Raw genomic sequence first — 19,897 nt, forward strand, 5'->3', positions numbered from 1 at the left:
CCTCCTGTCTCTGTGCAGCATCTTGACAGACAGCCTTTGGGGAGAGCCACACAGCCTGCTTCTCACTGTGATTGGATGCGACAGGGATGACGGTGGGTCTTTCAGTGTATCAAAATAGAACAAACTGACAATTCTGCTGGCATCTCTGCATCCCTTTAGATGTGCATATTTGTATTGTAGCAAATAGAAGAGCTCCCCCTGGTGGCTGCAGCACATCTAAAGGGATGACAGGCTGCACAGTAAAGAAAACCTCCGAGTCCTACACACACAGCTCCCGGCCTGCTGCCCTGCTAGAAGGCTGGTAAGTGACACTTACCGACCACGGATTAGTGAATTGTGGCATGTTTGTTCAGAAAATTACCGAACTTCTGCCTCATGAGGGAAAACGTTTGTGAATTTGGAAAACAAGTGTAAAATGCTGCGGGAGGTATTTTACCGTCCAAAATGCTGTTACCAACCTGCTTATTGTGAACAGAGCCCATTGTGTGCAACAACTGAAAACAAGCTCTCTCTGCTTTAAGTTCAGAAGAGCTCACTATAAGATTTTAATATATATTTAAAAGCAGCATGAATAAAATGCAATGGCAGCATTCAGAGCAGATAAACTGTACTTTGCACAAAAGCTAATATGGTAGCTGTGCGAGTAATAAGTAGGAAAACACTTTTATTGAATGTCAGAGTTTCAGACCACTTTAAAGTGAACCAGAGACGAAGCACCCTTGTGTATTTTACCATATATATCAGTAAGAACATTAGAGAAACCACTTACCCTGCTCTCTGTTTCATCCTCACTGCTTAAAGTGTCTGTTATCAGCTGTGATAAGAATCCCAGACTGAGCATTCAGTCTAGCTTTGCAGGGAATAATTATAGCTGAGTCATTATAGCAGAGCCACAAGGGGGCAGGCTTGGGCTTGAAAAGACACCAGAGAAGACAGGCTCAGCTATAATCTTTCCGTAGCAAAGCTAGACTGAGTGCTCAGTCGGGGATTCTTATCAGAGGTGATAACAGTCAGATTAAGCAGAGAACAATGAAACAAAGAGCAGATTAGGTGTTTACTGTCATATTCCCACTGATTTATAAAGGTAAAATACATGAGGGTGCTTCGTCTCTGGTTCTCTTTAAAGGGGCCCATACACCTAACGATTTTCCCGCCGATATACAGCTGATTTGATCACAGTGATCGAATCGGCTGTGAAATCGCCGCGCACACCACTGACAGAATGATCGATTTCCGTCCGAAATCGATCGGTCCCGTCGATCCATCCGTGTGGATTTTTCTCAAATGCCGGCGGGTCGGGAGAGCGTCAATAGCAGCGTTCGAATGCCCGACGACCGACGCAATACAGCAAGTATACATTACCTGTTCCGCCGGCGTGACTCCCCTGGTCCCCGCTGTCTTCTTTCCGCGCTGGGTTCTGGACCGCTGCAGCTACACAGAACTTCCTGTCCCGGCAGGAAGTTTAAACAGTAGAGCACCCTCTACTGTTTAAACTTCCCCTGGACAGGAAGTTCAGTAGCTGCAGGAACGGTCCGGAGCCCGGAGCGGAGAAGAAGACAGCAGTGACAGCGGGGACTCGCGCCAGCGGAGCAGGTAATGTATGCGGGGGGGGGGGGGGGGAGCGGCGGCAGCACCACCACAGATTGTGAACGGTTTCAGGCTGAAATCGATTCACAATCTGTTTGCAGTAAAGGTGGCCATACGATCCCTCTCTGATCAGATTAGATCAGAGAGGGATCTATCTGTTGGTCGAATCTGATGGCAAATCGACCAGTGTATGGCCACCTTAAGATGTATAGACCTAATTGTGGATTGCTTTTTATCAGCAAAAGTTGAATATCACTATAAGGGCAATCCCTATAATCCCTATAAGGGAAATTCCCAGACAGAAGCAACTTTTCCTCAACAGGCAACATGCTATTTATTTACACAGTGACAAAAGTAGGAAATGTACTTAGCAATATGCCAGAATCCTATATGGAATGCGTACAATCTATGGCATATCTCAGGATTTTCAGTCTGCATTGCTGAAGGTTTTGTGGTTCTTCATTGCGGTTTTGAACAAACTTTTTCCGTAACAAAACCCAAACACTATCCAATACGCGGAACGGAGGCAGCAAGAAGACTTCACCGCCCATCCGACGCTCAATCTGGTAACTTTCAGCCAATAAGGCTCTACCTCTTCCCAAAATATTCCTTCTCAAACCGCCTGAAGTCTGATTCTGAGAAGATGGAGGTCTCTTTAACCTTCTTTTCCTTCTTCTCTCGTCGGTCTCTCGCTTTGCGTCCGCCGTGCTGACTCACAATCTATAATAAGAGAAGATAACACGCTGAAAGTCAAATGCTACAGTTTGTGGCGCACTTGTAAAGTCTCATCGAGACAAAACCCAACCACCGCGAGAGTTCAGCATACAGAGCGTCTCCTATCTGGCCCGCAGCGCTAGCAGGAACAAAGACCTGCGATTCACACCACATAAGTCCTTATGATCTGCACTCGTGAAATTGGGTTGGATTGTGTGTGGTGGGAACAGGGTCTCAGGCAGGCCGCAGTTGAACATTTTATTCCCTTTTTACAGCTGGCTGTGTTTTTTTGCACATAGCAAATAATTCACAATAACCCGCCGATATCAAATCACAGGTGGGTGTGTCTACCGAGTCAGAGACAGACGCTCTATTGTCTATAAAAGGAGAATAACTGGGTGAATCTGTGGATGTAAGCCAAGCAAAGGATTCCACGACAGGTGCAGAGATGAAAGTGATGTAAGTGGCTAAAATCTGCAAAGCTCTGCCAGTATTTTATGTAATTTAATTAAAGGACAACTGAAGTGGGAGGAATATGGAGGCTGCCATATTTATTTCCTTTTAAAGTGAACCTTAAAGAGACTCTGTAACAAACTTTTCAGCCTTAGTTCTTCTATCCTATAAGTTCCTATGTCTGTTCTAATGTGCTCTGGCTTACTGCAGCTTTTCCTAGTTGCACAGTGGCTGTGTTATCTCTGTTATATGATCTAATCTGTTTCCTTCTGTCGGGCAAAGGCTGGAATATGTGGAATGTGCAGGGCTGCTTGTGATTGGATAGAAGCGATACACACCCTCTGCAGGCACTCAGCAGGCTCTGTATGACTCACACACTCTGCTTATGTGAGCCTATCACAAGCCGGTTAGTTTGTTTGTAAACACTGCCTAAAACTGTTAATTACAAGCCAGGATTGCAGCAGAGAGTGGCAGAAACAGCGCAGAGGAGCCCAGGAGAAGATAATGAATAGAATGGTATGCTTTTTGCTGTAAAAATGTTAAAGTACAGATTCTCTTTAAGTGACACAAATAAATTGAGTTTTACTCACCTGGGGCTTACCTCAGCCCCCTGCAGCTGTCCGGTGCCCACGACGAGCTGCTCTGATGCTCCGGGTCCCGCCGGCGGCCACTTCCGGTTTCACTACACTGCTAACTTGAATCTTGATGCCCCACCAATTAAACTCCACTGCACAATGCTAACCTCTGATTCCCATCAATAACACACTAAGCTAACGCCTGATGCCCACCAGCTATGCTACAATGCACTACTCTAACACCTTCTGCCCCCATTCCCAGCTACACTACACTTAACCCCTGCAGCTACAATGGCTACTCTGCAACTGCCACTGTTAAGCCTGAAGCACTAGGCAGACAGACTAGTTAAAGTAGTGGCTAAGCTGCATGGGCATGAAGCAGAGCCTGTGACAGCACAGCAGGACCAGGCAGATAAAGCATACACACGGACTGAGGCAGGGGTCACACTTGTCTTTCAGTTTCTATACTTTTCAGAAAACTGAAAGACAAATGTGACCTCTACCTTACAACAGCTAATGTAATTTATAGAGAAAACTGACAAACTGCGCAAGATGCCAGTTTTTTTTCTGCGTGCGAAATCTACATTCAAGTGTGACCTAGCTCATTGATTAACATGAGTTCTCAGTTGAAAACAGTTTTTCTGTGCAGAAAACGCGTACGAAAGCCGACAAGTGTGACCCCTGCCACTGTATACAGACTGTATACAGCACAGTTCTGTTAAAGCCAGTCTAGCTGTCCGTTTACACAGACAGCTCTAGCTGTAATCTGATCTTTGCTGTCATTACTGGTGTCGCTGCCCATATATTGCTATCTGATGGGATGCCGGAGGCTAAGGGTCCTGCCCTTTTGACCTCAAAATGCCAGCAAAGCTCCTTACAGTTACTGTCTGTGTAAACGGACAGCTAGAGTGGCTTTAACAGGACGCTGCACTGTGTGCTGTATACAGCCTGTGTACAGTCTGTGTGTGGTCTATCTCTCTGCCACGTGTTCTCTGGTCCCGCTGTGCAAGAGAGCCTGGGTGACTGTGCGGTGGATGAGAGTAAACAATGCGTGCTTCAGCGCAGCTAAAGAGAGAGAAAGAGGGTATGCAGCTAGAAGCTGGAGGCAGCCTGGAGCTTACCGGGGACTTGCGTGGAGGATTGATTATGCTAAGAACAGTAGCAGGAGGACAGAGCCTACTGCTGGAACTAGAAAGCCGGCTTCCTATCTGAAATAGCGGCAGTGTCACGCACTATCCTCCTTCTCACAAGAGCTGCTGGGCGTGCATTCCTCCATTCAGTGCCTCACTCCTCCTTCTGGCCGGAAGGAGGAAGCGCACCATAGTAATAAGCCGGTGATGTAAAACAGCCGGCAATGAAAAAAAATCGCCACTCTGACGATACTGAAATAGTCATGATGCACATCGCGATTTCAATAAAAAAACGATATATCATGCAGCCCTACTGCTGATCCTCTGCCTCTAATACTTTAAGCCCTCACCCCTGAACAAGCATGCAGCAGATCAGGTGATCCTGACATTATTGTCAGATCTGACAAGATTAGCTGCATGCTTGTTTCTGGTGGGATTCAGATACTACTGCAGCCAAATACACCAGCAGGACTGCCAGGCAACTGGTATTGTTTAAAAGGAAATAAATATGGCAGCCTCCATGTACCTCTCCCCTCAGTTGTCCTGAAAACACACACATATACATTTTATACAATAACTCACCTTGTTGACAACATCTTTCTTTGTAACAGCGTAGGTGCCCAACATGTATCGCAGGTTCTCTTGCAGGTGGTCTTCAGATGTGCGTTTCTTATACTCCTCTGTAGGGAGAAAACAATATTATTTTTTTTAATGCAATACTGTGAATGAGGCTGCGTACACACGTTCAATTAGGATTGGCCAATTTAGCCACTTCCATGTAGTATGTAAAAGCTTACCTACATCATCTGTTCACAGTATTCAAAATCTGTGTGGCCCTCCTACTACATGGTGTTGGTAAAATTGGCCAGTCATTGTCCAATCAGAATTGGATGTGTGTACATACCTTTAAGTCCTTTACGATGCGAGATATGAAAAAAAAAAGTTAAGTACCTCTTTAAAGAGTAACTGTCAGGCTGCAGAAGCTAATTTAAACCTCTATTCTCCTGTGTTAAACAGTTTAGAAGGAAGCCCAAAAGCAATTAGTGAAGATAAAAATCTCAGTTACCTTTGATGTGTGCTTATCAACAAGTCTGTTATTCTTAAGAAGACGCAAGCCGCATACCATACTGCAAAGCATTCTGGGGCTCTCCCCTCGGCTGCTAATGAGACGTTACAGCAGCTTGTAATCGCGTAGCACTGATAAATCTCGGGCAGAGTACACTGCAGGAGTCAGCTATTGTTCCTAGCCACATGGCTCATTAATATTCACTGCACACTGTGTTGTTCAAGTACAAGCTTATCTGTGATCAGGAAGCAGGCAGGACATGACGACACATTTGACAGAAAAACATGGAGCCTGCCATGAGCTGTCAGGAGCATCATTCTCTGCATATACTATATAAAAATTCTGTGAAATCCAAACGTGGACAGTGAAATGCATATGTAATGTAAGTACAGCCAATCTTTAGCTACTGATATATGTGTTTATTTTCTCTGAGACCCTATACCTAACAGCTCCTCTTTAAGGCTAATGTGACCCCATATTTAAAAAAAAAAAAAAAAAGTCAGATACTCACCTAAGGAGAGGGAATGCTCGGTCCTAATGAGCCTTCCCTCTCCTCGTGCCGTCGGTGTTGCGCTGGCTCCCCCGTTCGCATCCGCCGCCACGGGGGACTTCGGAAGTCTTCGGGAGCCGAGTTCTCCTGCAGACAGGCGGCACACACGTGAGGGCGTCATAGAGGGCGGGTGCGCAGCGTAGAGCGGCCCGTCTTCGGCAGCAATCGGGCTCCCGAAGCATTTCCGAAGCCTCCCTTCGGCCGGGAGGCAGCGGTATTTGACCGAAACGGTCGAATACCGCTACGGGGGAACCAGCGCAACAGCGGGGACCGGGAGAGGAGAGGGAATGCTCTATGGGACCCAGAGCCTCCCTCTCCTTAGGTGAGTATCTGACTTGTTTTTAAAAACGGGTTCCCATTAGCTTTAACACTGCAGTCGTCCTGGTCGAGAGCCCGCACCCTCCCTTTCACTTTCCATAGCTTTATAATGCTGTGCCAGGCCCCGGAGCCTATCTGATAAGAGATAAGGATCGCCACTTTAAATTTAGCGCTCGCATGACGTCTAGGAGAGCGCAGGGAGCGATGACGCCGGGAAGATGGGGCTCTAGACCTGCGCAGCCGCAATAGGATCGCCAGTTTGAATTCAGCACCTGTGCAGTTCACATAGCCGCTAGTGCGGCTGTCCATCACTATCCATCCATCACTATAGATCGCTAGATTGATTGTTTCCTCCCTTCCCTGTCCCATCAAGCCCCTCCCCCTGCTTTATCCATAACTGCTCTTTCTAGGCAAACCTTGTCTGTAGAATGCCTCTACTTGCTAAGAGAAGCTGACTCATTGGTGTAGTAAGAGATTAAAAGGAACCTGAAGTGAGGGATGTGAAGGCTGCCATATTTATTTCCTTTTAAGCAATACCAGTTGCCTGGCTGTCCTGCTGATCCTCTGCATTAAAGAGGAACTCCAGTGAAAATAATGTAATAAAAAAGTGCTTCATTTTTACAATAATTATGTATAAATGATTTAGTCAGTGTTTGCCCATTGTTAAATCTTTTAAATCCCTGATTTACATTCTGACATTTATCACATGGTGACATTTTTACTGCTGGCAGGTGATGTAGCTGCTGCATGCTTTTTTTGGCAGTTGGAAACAGCTGTAAACAGCTATTTCCCACAATGTAACAAGGTTCACAGACAGGAAACTGCCAGAAGTACCACGGTCCTCAGAGTTTCTTGTGGGAGGGGTTTCACCACAATATCAGTCATACAGCGCCCCCTGATGGCCTGTCTGTGAAAAGGAATAGATTTCTCATGTAAAAGGGGGTATCAGCTACTGATTGGGATTAAGTTCAATTCTTGGTCGCAGTTTCTCTTTAAATACTTTTAGCCACAGACCCTGAACAAGCATGCAGATCAGGTGTTTCTGACTTATGTCTGATTAGGTTAGCTTCATGCTTGTTTCAGGTGTGTGATTCAGACGCTACTGCAGCCAAAGGAACCAGCAGGGCTGCCAGGCAACTGGTATTGTTTAAAAGAAAATAAATATGGCATCCTCCATGTCCCTTTCACCTCGGGTTCCTTTTAAAGGAGGACTCCGTCCATTGCCATGTAACAGAGTGGATAGAGAGGCGTGTGTGATACCTGTGCAGTAGTCATCAGGGATGGGCTCACGAGTAATCATAAGTGCTTACTCGTGATTCAAATGAGCCTTAATTGGCACAGCTGAGCGGCTGGATGATAAGGGGTTATTTACCCATAATTCCGCCTTCCGCCCTGCGTTCCAAACAGCTTGCACGCATCCTATTGGTCGCGTTGCAAGCCTCACACCGGCGCACTTCCTCCAAGCCAGAAGAAAGAAGTACGCTGCGGTAAAGCTTGCAACGCGACCAATGCAAGCTGTTTGGAGCGCAGGCAGGATGGCGGAATTAGGGGTAATTAACCCCTTATCATCCAGCCGCTCAGCTGTGCCAATTAAGGCTCATTTGAATCACGAGTAAGCACGTATTACTCGTGAGCCCATCCCTGGTAGTCATTGCTGGAGGATGGTCCTCTGGGCACTGGCAAATTGGTTCAGTTCAACAGCTTAAGTGGAACCTGAGGTGAGAGTGATAATAGGGCTGCAAAGACCTTATCTGGCGCTGATTGCCCCCCACTGTTGCTGCTTTGTCCTGCCTGATGCAGTACAAAGCCAAAGCAGCCATCACTGGCATACCAGCTCCACCCACACCCTGCTGCATTCCTCCCTATTACATAAAGACTGCCTTTTCCCATCAATGTTCAGTCAATAAAATGACAGATTAACCACTTCAGCCCTCAGTCATGTTTCACTTTATGCATCAGAGCAACTTTCACCTCCCATTCATTCGCCTATAACTTTATCACTACTTATCACACTGAACTGATCTATATCATGTTTTTTCCGCCACCAATCAGGGCTTTCTTTGGGTGGTACATTTTGCTAAGAATTATTTTATCCTAAATGCATTTTAACGGGAAGAATAAGGAAAAAAAAAAAAACCGGAAAAAATTCATTATTTCTCAGTTTTCGGCCATTATAGTTTTAAAATAATACAAGCCTCCATATTTAAAACCCACGTATTGTATTTGCCTAATAGTCCCATGTATTACGCAGTTTAAATTATGTCCTTATCACAATGTATGGCGACAATATTTCATTTGGAAATAAAAGTGCATTTTTTTCCGTTTTGCATCCATCACTATTTACAAGCTTATAATAAAAAAAAAAAAACATTCATGTTTACATGGATATTTAAAAAGGTTAGACCCTTAGGTAAATATTTACATTTTTTTATTGTAATTTTTTTAAAAAACATTTTATTTGGGTATTTTTGGGAGGGTGGGATGTAAAAAATAATTTTTAGATGTAAATGTGTTTTTTTTTTGTCTTTTTTTTTTACATGTAGATGTAGTTTTACTATTTGGCCACAAGATGAAGATAACATGTACACTTAGGGCTCGTTTCCACCATAGCGAATCCACATGCGGCGCCGACATGCGGATTCGCTTGGTACATTGAAGTGGCCGGGTCTGTTTCCATATGTGCGGCGTGCGGGAGCGATTTGGCGGCGGGCCAAATCTGCACGACGGGACCCACAGAATTCGCCTGAGTCGGGAATCCATGCGAATCGCCGCTAATGTATTTAATAGGAAAAACGCATGCGTTTTTTTACATGCGTTTTTACCCGCGATTCGTGTGCGATTTCGCACCTTTTTCAATGTTATTTTGCCCTGGCAGAGTCATGGTTAAATCGCGGGTAAAAACGCATGCGGAAACGCAGCGTCGGGATGCCGGCGAAATCGCGTCGCAACAGTGGAAACGGGCCCTCAGAGGGACGTAGTGGGGACATAAGAGGCAGAAAGAGCGAGGCTTCCGAGAGAAGCCGTCGCTTTTCCTGCTGGGGAAAAGGATCAATGATCGGGCACCAATTTATTGATCCCCGGACTAACGAACCACGGCCCGGGGGCGCGCGTGCGAACGGCCGCGGGAGCGCACATGCGGCCTTTTGGACGTATACTAAACATCCAAAAGGCCTAAATGGTTAATAAAGCTTCAGATTTAAAGTGGACCTGAACTTTTGCACCGAAAAGAAGGAAAGCAGAGAGAAATGCACCCTGTATGTATTTAGAGAGTTTAGCCTGTCTAACTGCCCCTCATCTGTGACTAATCACAACTGTTATTTGATCTCTCAGCTGTGTCAGCTGACTGCCTAGGCAGAGCAGCTAATTAGTAAACACAGGATGTTAACCCTATGTCTGCTTACATGAAAGCAGGAAGTACACACACAGCAGATTTATTGCAAGATTTGTATCAGCTGTAACAAAGAAATGTTTTCCTGTAAAGGTTATTATGCTGTTGCTTATCTTTCAGAGCAGAGAGGTAGTTCTGAGTTCAGGTTGACTATTCAGCATGTAACAGTGCAGGCCTGGCTATTTGGCTTGTCTGTGGTCTCACCTACGGCTGACTTTATCACTCGGTTTTTGGCGGATGCTCTCTGTGTCTGCGGCGTTCCCTGACGCTTCAGTCTCTTCAGCTGCTTCTTCATCCCGATTTTGTTGCTGTTTAAGGAAACTTTATTGCTCCCATTTCCTGATTTCTTCCCAGTACCTGTTTTATCAGGAGTAAAAGAAAAACATCTGTTATATGAGATTGGCAGAAGAAGACGTGATGACGATCTTTTACACAATCTATGCTTCTCGACTGATTTTTTGACTGCTTAACACACCGGAATGCCAAATCACCCTGATATAATAGAACTTCTGTTACAGAAAATCTGGATTTTGGCCCCTTCAAAAATCTGTATTTGGCTGTATTGGAAGTGGGCGGGTTCATGCGTCATTTGGAGACCTATGATCTGTGGGCAGGCTGAAAGCCACTTGTAGGCTGCTCGCTATCTGTACACCACTCTGGACCAGCATGCATAACCTTAAAAGCACCAGCCGGTGAGAGCTATGCTTCCTGTGTAAGCTGATGCCTGATTACTGAGGGAATTGCCGGTCATCTGTGACTTGCTTGTGCATGGCTGCAACGCTACAGCATCATTCAGGCTTCACAGACATGTGGACAGAGTAGTGCTCTATCAGTACTGTACCTGCAATAACTAGTGAGACCTATGCTTCCTGTGTAAACTGCTGCCTGATTGCTCAGGGAATTGCCTATTATCTGTGACTTGCTTGTGCATGGCTTCAATCCTACAGTATCATCCTGGCTGCCCAGAAATGTGGACAGAATAGCGCTCTATCAGTACTGTACCTGCATCTACTGGTGAGATCTATGTTTCCTGTGCAAGCTGTTGTGTCAAGGAAGTGCCTGTCATCTGTGACTTGCTTGTGCATGGCTGCAACCCTGCAGTATTATCCAGGGCAAACAGAATTGTGGGCAGAGGAGCACACTATAAGTACTGTACCCGCATTACAGTGGAACTAAAATGAACACAAGAGTTTCACATACCTGGGGCTTTCACCAGCCCCCTACAGCCATCCTGTGCCCATGGCATGCCAAACCGATCCTCTGGTCCCCCGCCACCAGGGCTTAGTTTTGTTTACTGCACCTGTGAGGCCCTGGCCGTGCGCTTCCTTGTACGCAGTCTTGTCGGTGAGAGTATGCGCCTGCACAAGCGCAGTAAGAGAACACCTCATACTACGCCTACGCAGGACACTCCCACCACCAAGAGCATGAACGGAGAGGCAGAAACGAAACCAATCCACGGTGGGGTACCAGAGGATCGGTTTGGCACGCTGCAGGCATAGGACAGCTTTGGGGGGCTGGTCAAAGCCCCAGGTAAGTGAAACTGTTTATTTCAGCAGTGAAACTGCTGTTCATGAAATGCTGTTGAAAAAAAAAGAAACGCTGAGAATCCCCCATGAGGAGATGGACTGCCCCAAAACATGTCGGTTCTGTCAGATTTTAACTGCCTACTTTTATTTCGAGATAGTGGTCCTTTAACTGGTGAGCCCTGTGCAAGCTGTTGTGTGATTGTAGCCTGCATATTGAACCTTGTCTAGCATAGACACTGCCTGCCTGAGCTCTCTTGCTGAAGCATTAAAATGACTGCCAACTAAGTATACCAATGTCTAATACAGTACAATTCTGATATAGTAAAACTACTCAGCCTGGGGATTCTACTGTCTATAGCCAGACACGCCCCGCCCACTCCCCCACGTGACTTGGAGCCCCCAGCAGCCGCACGTGGAGACACAGCCCCTCCCCCTCGGCGGGGAGACGCCCACTCCCGGCGCGGATCACAGTATCGGGCCGCCGCTCTCCTTACCCGCGGGCCCCGCGCCCAGCAGCTCCAGCCCTTTCCTCAGCAGCGACACCGACATGTCCGATTCCCGCCGGCTTCCGGTGCTGCAGCCAATGGGGCGCGGGGAGGAAGTGACGACACGCTCACAGTGGGCGGAGCCGTGGAGTAGGCAGCCTCGCAGACGGATCTCCATGGTGACAGTGTGAAAGAGGGAGACTCCTCCTCTTACTACTACATACAGTATAAATACAACACACACAGTGCTTTTCCACCATATAAATACTAGATATAGCCAATGAGAATCAAAGTATTCAAGCTGGCATGTAGATTTAATGCAAATTATATTTAAATTGGAGTTAGGCTATTCAAAACATGATTGCATGCAGACTGGAAGTTATTTCTTTCACACAGATTTGGTACCACTCCTATCAATCTCCCATGCAAATGTGCACAGATATGCGCTTTAGTACTTGTGTATTACAGGTCCTTCTCAGAAAAATGAGCATATTGTGATAAAGTTCATTATTTTCTGTAATGTACTGATAAACATTAGACTATCATATATTTTAGATTCATTACACACAACTGAAGTAGTTCAAAGCCTTTTATTGTTTTAATATTGATGATTTTGGCATTCAGCTCATGAAAACCCAAAACTCCTATCTCAAAAAATTAGCATATCATGAAAAGGTTCTCTAAACGAGCTATTAACCTCATCATCTGAATCAACTAATTAACTCTAAACACCTGCAAAAGATTCCTGAGGCTTTTAAAAACCGTTGTATCAATTCAAGGCACCTCAGTGGGAAGTCTGTGGGAAGGAAAAAGTGTGGCAGAAAACGCTGCACAACGCGAAGAGGTGACCGGACCCTGAGGAAGATTGTGGAGAAGGACCGATTCCAGACCTTGGGGGACCTGCGGAAGCAGTGGACTGAGTCTGGAGCAGTGGCGTAGCTAAGGAGCTGTGGGCCCCGGTGCAAGTTTTACATGGGGCCCCCCAAGCACTCTATACATAACAATTGATACGGCGCACCAAAACCTGCCAATGGCAACTACAGTGTCAGAGGTGCAAGAAGAGGCTGGGAAACAGTTTGTTAGTGATTACTACTATTCACAGCATCTATAGAAATGATTATTATGAGCACAGGACCAATAGAGAGGTAATAATGTAGATGAGGGAGAGCCCTTCAGGGGCCCCTCTGGCCCAAGGGCCCCGATGCGGTCGCTACCTCTGCACCCCCTATTGCTACGCCCCTGGTGGAGTAGAAACATCCAGAGCCGCCGTGTACAGGCGTGTGCAGGAAATGGGCTACAGGTGCCGCATTCCCCAGGTCAAGCCACTTTTGAACCAGAAACAGCGGCAGAAGCGCCTGACCTGGGCTACAGAGAAGCAGCACTGGACTGTTGCTCAGTGGTCCAAAGTACTTTTTTCGGATGAAAGCAACTTTTACATGTCATTCGGAAATCAAGGTGCCAGAGTCTGCAGGAAGACTGGGGAGAGGGAAATGCCAAAATGCCTGAAGTCCAGTGTCAAGTACCCACAGTCAGTTATGGTCTGGGGTGCCATGTCAGCTGCTGGTGTTGGTCCACTGTATTTTATCAAGGGCAGGGTCAATGCAGCTAGCTATCAGGAGATTTTGGAGCACTTCATGCTTCCATCTGCTGAAAAGCTTTATGGAGATGAAGATTTCATTTTTCAGCACGACCTGGCACCTGCTCACAGTGCCAAAACCACTGGTAAATGGTTTACTGACCATGGTATTACTGTGCTCACTTGGCCTGCCAACTCTCCTGACCTGAACCCCATAGAGAATCTGTGGGATATTGTGAAGAGAAAGTTGAGAGACGCAAGACCCAACACTCTGGATGAGCTTAAGGCCGCTATCGAAGCATCCTGGGCCTCCATAACACCTGAGCAGTGCCACAGGCTGATTGCCTCCATGCCACGCCGCATTCAAGCAGTCATTTCTGCAAAAGGATTCCCGACCAAGTATTGAGTGCATAACTGAACATAATTATTGGAAGGATGACTTTTTTTGTTTTAAAAACACTTTTCTTTTATTGGCCGGATAAAATATGCTAATTTTTTGAGATAGGAATTTTGGGTTTTCATGAGCTGTATGCCAAAATCATTAATATTAAAACAGTAAAAGGCTTGAACTACTTCAGTTGTGTGTAATGAATCTAAAATATATGAAAGTCTAATGTTTATCAGTACATTACAGGAAATAATAAACTTTATCACAATATGCTAATTTTTTGAGAAAGACCTGTACATAGGCATAGCTCCCAGCTGTCCCTCTTTGGGAAACCAGCCCCTCTGCCTTCTTCATTTGTCCTTGGTCAGGACTGATGTGCAGATGCATGTAAATATATGTATTTTTCTATTGAAAAAATGTGTTTATTGGTTGTAAACTTTATTCCCATCCATTAAAGGACACATCCAAGCACGCTAAACTTACTTGGGGCTTCCTCCAGCCCTTGCCAGCCGTCCTGTGCCCTCGCCGCAGCTCCGCTCAACGCTGGTAGTCCGGGGTCCCCTCTGGTGCAGGATGTCCACTGTGCCTACGTGAGCGGCTCTCAGAGTCACACTGACTTCATCCGAACTGTACTGCGCAGGCTTAGTAGTTCTGCGCCTGCGCAGTACAGTCTGGATGACGTCAGTGCGGCCACGTGAGCCGTATGCTGGAGCGCAGGAGAAGCCGACCCGGAAGCCGACCCGTCACTACTTACCTTGGGAGGGGAAGCCTCTGGATCGTAATGGCTACAGCTCTGGCAGCCTGGAGCAGAAGCCAATATTAATATTGACTTTTACCTGCCGGTGCAGGCGACGCAGCAGTTCTCTGCTCAGGTTCCAGTGGAAGTAGCTGAGCCTAATCGAGTCTGCTCTGCTGCGCAGGTACTGACGGCTTACGCCTGCGCTGCAGATCGGAACTGATCGAGCTCAGGTATTTCCGCCAGAGCCTGAGGAGAGCCGATAGTGCGCGTGCACGATTGCCGACAAGCCCACGACAAGATCTCCGGAGGTCCCAGTGCTGGATCCCCCCTGCTGCAGAGGACAGGGGAAGCCTCTTTACTGCTGCCCCTCTACCTCTAATACTTTTAGCCATAACCCCTGAACAAGCATGCAGCATATCAGGTGTTTCCTGTCAGATCTGAGAAGATTAGCTGCATGCTTGTTTCTGGTGGGATTCAGACACTACTGCAGCCAAGCAGACCAGCAGGGCTGCCAGGCAACTGGTATTGTTTAAAAGGAAATAAATATGGCAGCCACCATATCACTCTCACTTAAAGGGGAACTGAAGTAAGAATAATACGGAGGCTGACATATTTATTTCCTTTTAATCAATACCAGTTGCCTGTCAGCCCTGCTGATCCTTTGCCTCTAATACTATTAGCCATAGCCCTTGAACAAGCATGCAGCAGATCTGGTGTTTCAGACTTTAAAGTCAGATCTGACAAGACTAGCTGCATGCTTGTTTCTGGTGTTATTCAGATACTGCTGCAGAGAAATAGACCAGCAGGGCTGCCAGGCAACTGGTATTGATTAAAAGGAAATAAATATGGCAGCCTGCGTATACCTCCTACTTCAGTTCCCCTTTAAGGAAGCCAGCCAGGTGTCCGCCCGGGGAGCAGTGAGGGAGGGGGAGCAGCGGGCACACAGGGACTCAGCCGCAGGTAGGAGGGGGAGATGGCTCCTCTTTCCCTCTCCTCAGGCCCCCCTCCGTGTTCTCCCCTCCATTGCAGGAACATATGGGCAGCGGTAGCGGGCCTTTACTCACCTTCCAGGCTCCATGTGAAGATCATGTGCCGCCGGGCTGCTCTGTCTCCAGCGGCGCACTACTTCCTGATTTAGAGGAAGTAGTGAGCCCGTCACGTGATCTTCGCATGGAACTCAAAATTTTCTCAGTTTCCCTTATAGCACCTTCTCCGTCCTCTGGAATTGCGGTAAAATCAGACATCCAGTTATCACTGTGATTATGCAGTTTATATCATTCGTATGCTCAGTTTATACTTCCCAAATCATCTCCAGAGTCACTTAAAGGGATCCAAGCAGATTTTTTTCTGCCGTTCATCCTGGTTTCTAATAGCTGTAGGGGCTGCCTTTTCCCCTCCCCCTCTCCCCTTATTTATTCAGGGGAAGGTGTGAATGTAATCAAGTGTGACCTTTTAAAGTTTAGAGTCTAAACTGTTTGAAGCACGGTGTCCCATCTCCCCGCCCCCCCCCCCCCCCCCTGCTGATGAAAGCTTTAGTTTGCTCATTGCTACTGCTAATTCAGAATCAGAATCAAATTTATTTCACCAAGTGTGGTGGTAGCCACACTCGGAATTGTTTGTGGTACACATCGGCATTGTGCATAGTGTGAGAACATCAAAAACACATAGTAATGCAATACACATAATTACAGCAGTCCTTGTCAGCCTGCTATTTCTGTGGACAGCAGGCCGCGGAAGTAGGGTAATAAAAAGCCTCTAACAAACGTCTAAATATAAAAAGTTGATTTTTTTAGTAATGTGCCACGTTGTTAGTGTGCATTTTAAATGTGCTGTTGAGATGTCCTGTTAAAAACGGTGTTCGGTTCACTTTAAAGTTTCATTAGTAATGTAGCATATTTCGAGAAAGCACGGGTGTGCTATAAGCCTCCTATACTGTATGTATCGTCATAGAAAGAGTTACTCTTTAGCGCGAGCTCCTTTGGAGCACACAGCTTGTCAGCTTACACTGTAGTGTGACATATATCGTCCTCGTCACACTGTTTCCCTGTAACAATCATCCTCCCATACAGATCTGACATCTGAGGGGCAGCTGAGACATTTTTCTTAAGCTCAACTAAAAATGTTGCTGCAGAAACACGAGAGGAAGAGAAGAGGCGACCGGTAACCTCCCAGCAGAGGTTAAGGCCTGGTGCACACCTTCAATTATGATTGGCCAATCACTGACCGATTTTACTATACAAAGGGGTTTCCCCAGACGCACTCCTCTGGCCAGGGCCGGATTTCTGGAAAGGTCGTGTAGGCCCCGGCCTTTGGCGGCAGCTGGCCAAGGGGCGGCTAGACACTGAAGAGGGATTGCCATATATGGAAGAGGCTGCAAATGGAATATAAATGTTGCAAATAAGGAGCAACACATGGAAATCGGCAGCTGTTGCCCCAGGGATACGACTAAGGTGCAAATACGATCAGCCTACCAGAGCACCGGCAGGCTAGGCAGATTTGTAGTGTACAGACCAGGAAACTCAAGAAAACTTCACTGAACAGTAATTTTACTTCATCACGTAACAATTTACATTGGCAATTTCCCATAGTGACAGGTATAGCACGGCAAAGAGATGGTTACCAAAATGATAACCCAGAGTTTATCTATAGAATCTATAGAAGTAAATATTTCCAGCACAGGAGCAATAGAGAGCTAATACTGTGGTTGATGGAGGAGGGTTTCTCAGGGCCCCTCTGGCCCAAGGGCCCCGGTTTGGTCACAACCTCTGCAACCCCTATTGCGATGCCACTGCCAAAACGTTAACCCAAAGTCCAACAATTGAGCCTAACCTCACTGGATATAGTGAGCAATTGACGTGTGGTTGCTAATGAGCCTCGTAGTTTATAACGTCCAATCCAGGTGTTCTAAAGCATACAGCAACAGACACCGGCCACAAGCAGTTTCAGGCAATAATGCCCGTTTTCAATACATGCACGTATTGGCTTGAAAACTGGTATTATTGCCTGAAGCAGCTCATGGCTGATGGCGTTTGTAAACAAACGGACTCATTAGCAACCACACGTCAATTGTTTATTACTGTATAAACTCGAGTATAAGTCTAGAAATTTAGGTCTGATTCACTTCATAAAAGTATAGGGGTCGACTTATACACGAGTCATGGGCAACACTGAGCACACTGAGTAATATGTGTACTAACAGTGACATTCCCCTTTGCAGCAATTTACCCTGTGGTAAGTGACACATTGAGGAAAGGAAATGCCAAGATAACAGGTCTGAAAGTCCTGGCCACAACAATTAACAAGGAAAGTGGCAGGGATATTGTGCTGCAGGAGGGGGAGTGAATAATTGCAGCACTTGGGGACCTGGAGGAGGTATTGGCTGCACTGAAGGGACAGGAGGGGTTAATAGCTGCAATACTGTATGCAGTGCCATCATTAACCCCTTCTGAGCCCCAAGTGCAGCCATTAACTTTGCTGGGTAGACTTATACTTGAGTCTTTAAAAAATTCCAGCTTAAGAAGGTTGAATAATGGAGTCGACTTATACATGAGGTCGACTTGTATTTGAGTATATACGGTATATCCAGTGAGGTTCGGCTCAATTGGTGTACTTTGGGTTAACATTTTGGCAGTGGCATCGCAATGGGGGTTGCAGCGGTTGCGACCAAACCGGAGCCCTGAGACATCCTCCCTCAACCACAGTATTAGCTCTCTATTGGTCCTGTGCACGACCAATAGATGCTATGAATAGTGGTAATCATTAACAAGCTAATCCCCATCCCTTTCTTGCACCTCTGACCCTGTGTTTGTCCTTGGCAGGTTTTGTTGCACTATACCAATTATGTATAGAGTGCTGTGGGGGGGGGGGGGGGGGGGGGGCAATGTAAAACTCACACTGGGGCCCATAGCGTCTTAGCTCCGATACTGCATTTTGGTAACCATCTCTTTGCCGATTTCCCTGCTAGATTGTCACTATATGAAGCTTATGTAGGTAAACCTTCATCCTACATGCAGGTGGTAAAATTGGTCAGTTTGTAGAGTTAAAGAGGAACTCCAGTGAAAAAAAACCCCATAATGAACAGAAGTGCTTCATTTTACGAATAAGTATGTATAAATGATTTAGTCAGTGTTTGCCCGTTGTAAAATCTTTCCTCTCCCTGATTTACATTCTGACATTTATCACATGGTGACATTTTTACTGCTGGCATGTGATGTCACTGGAAGGAGATGCTTCTTGCTTTTTTTGGCAGTTGAAAACAGCTGTAAACAGTAAAACAGTCATTATTTCCCACAATGCAATGGGGTTCACAGACAGGAAACTGTCAGGACATCACACTGTGGGAGGGGTTTCACCACAATATCAGCCATACAGAGCCCCCCTGATGATCCGTTTGAGAAAAGGAAAAGATTTCTCATGGGAAAGGGGGTATCAGCTACTTAAAGAGAGACTGAAGTCTCATAAAAACCGTGTTTTTATATTAAACATATCTTTAACATCATTGCCCTAACTAAAACGCTGCATCCCCGCGGCTGAACTCTAACTAAATCCCCCCAAACTTCCCGGGGCACACTTCGGGGAGCACTTCCGTGAGAGGCAGAGCTTTCAGCTGCAGCTCTGCCTCTCAGCGCGTCTGTCAGCCCGGATCGCCGCCTCCGCCCGCCCCTCTCAGTCTTCCTTCACTTAGAGGGGCAGTGGGAAAGGCGGAGATACGCGCTGATAGATGCGCATGGAGGCAGAGCTACAGCTGAAAGCTCTGCCTCCCGGGGCAGCAAAATACACGACCAAGAGAGTCATGGATTTTGCAGGGGGGAGTTTGGGTGGATTTAGTTAGATTTCAGCCGCGGGGATGCAGCGTTTTAGTTAGGGCAATCATGTTTAACAGATTTTTAATATAAAAACGTGATTTTAATGAGATTTCAGAGTCTCTTTAATTGGGAGGAAGTTCAATTCTTGGTCACAGTTTCTCTTTAAGGCCTCTTTCACACCAAGACGTTGCGTTTTTGGGGACGTCACGTTAAGATCGCATAACGTGCCCCTAACGCAACGCATGGTGGTGTTGAAGTTGGACGTCAGATTGAGCCGCGTTATGTGGCTCTTGGTGCGCTGTTTTCGTTCTATCTATACTGATAGAACAGCCGCTCCAGGATAGTGATAGGAAGTCCGGATCTTTTTAAGGATTCGGATGATTTGAATCGGATCATTGAAAAGATCCGGATCTTTGAACCGAATCATTTGAATCATTTTACTAGGGAAGCAGACTGGGGTGAATTGACTAGCAGGACAGGACTTTTCCTGCGCTGTACATTCTGTATGTTCTTGTTTCTTCCAGACAGACATCCACTGTGAACCGAATCATTCATTGTGATGATCCAGATGATTCGACTCACAAAAAAAATCCGGAT

At 46.3% G+C, this 19,897-nt stretch overlaps 1 protein-coding gene across 1 annotated transcript; it reads right to left on the minus strand.

The window, feature by feature from the left end:
• Positions 1–1,896: 1,896 nt before the first annotated feature.
• On the minus strand, positions 1,897–11,903 carry RPS19BP1 (ribosomal protein S19 binding protein 1). The gene is made up of 4 exons (XM_068251420.1): positions 11,802–11,903; positions 9,986–10,138; positions 5,042–5,139; positions 1,897–2,307 (listed from the first exon to the last, which is right to left on the minus strand). The coding sequence occupies exons 1-4, from the start codon at positions 11,854–11,856 to the stop codon at positions 2,176–2,178; spliced, it is 438 nt and encodes a 145-aa protein (XP_068107521.1). The 5' UTR covers positions 11,857–11,903; the 3' UTR covers positions 1,897–2,175.
• Positions 11,904–19,897: the final 7,994 nt, after the last annotated feature.

The sequence above is a fragment of the Hyperolius riggenbachi genome, chromosome 9, assembly GCF_040937935.1.
Source record: "Hyperolius riggenbachi isolate aHypRig1 chromosome 9, aHypRig1.pri, whole genome shotgun sequence".
Lineage (NCBI taxonomy): Eukaryota > Metazoa > Chordata > Amphibia > Anura > Hyperoliidae > Hyperolius > Hyperolius riggenbachi.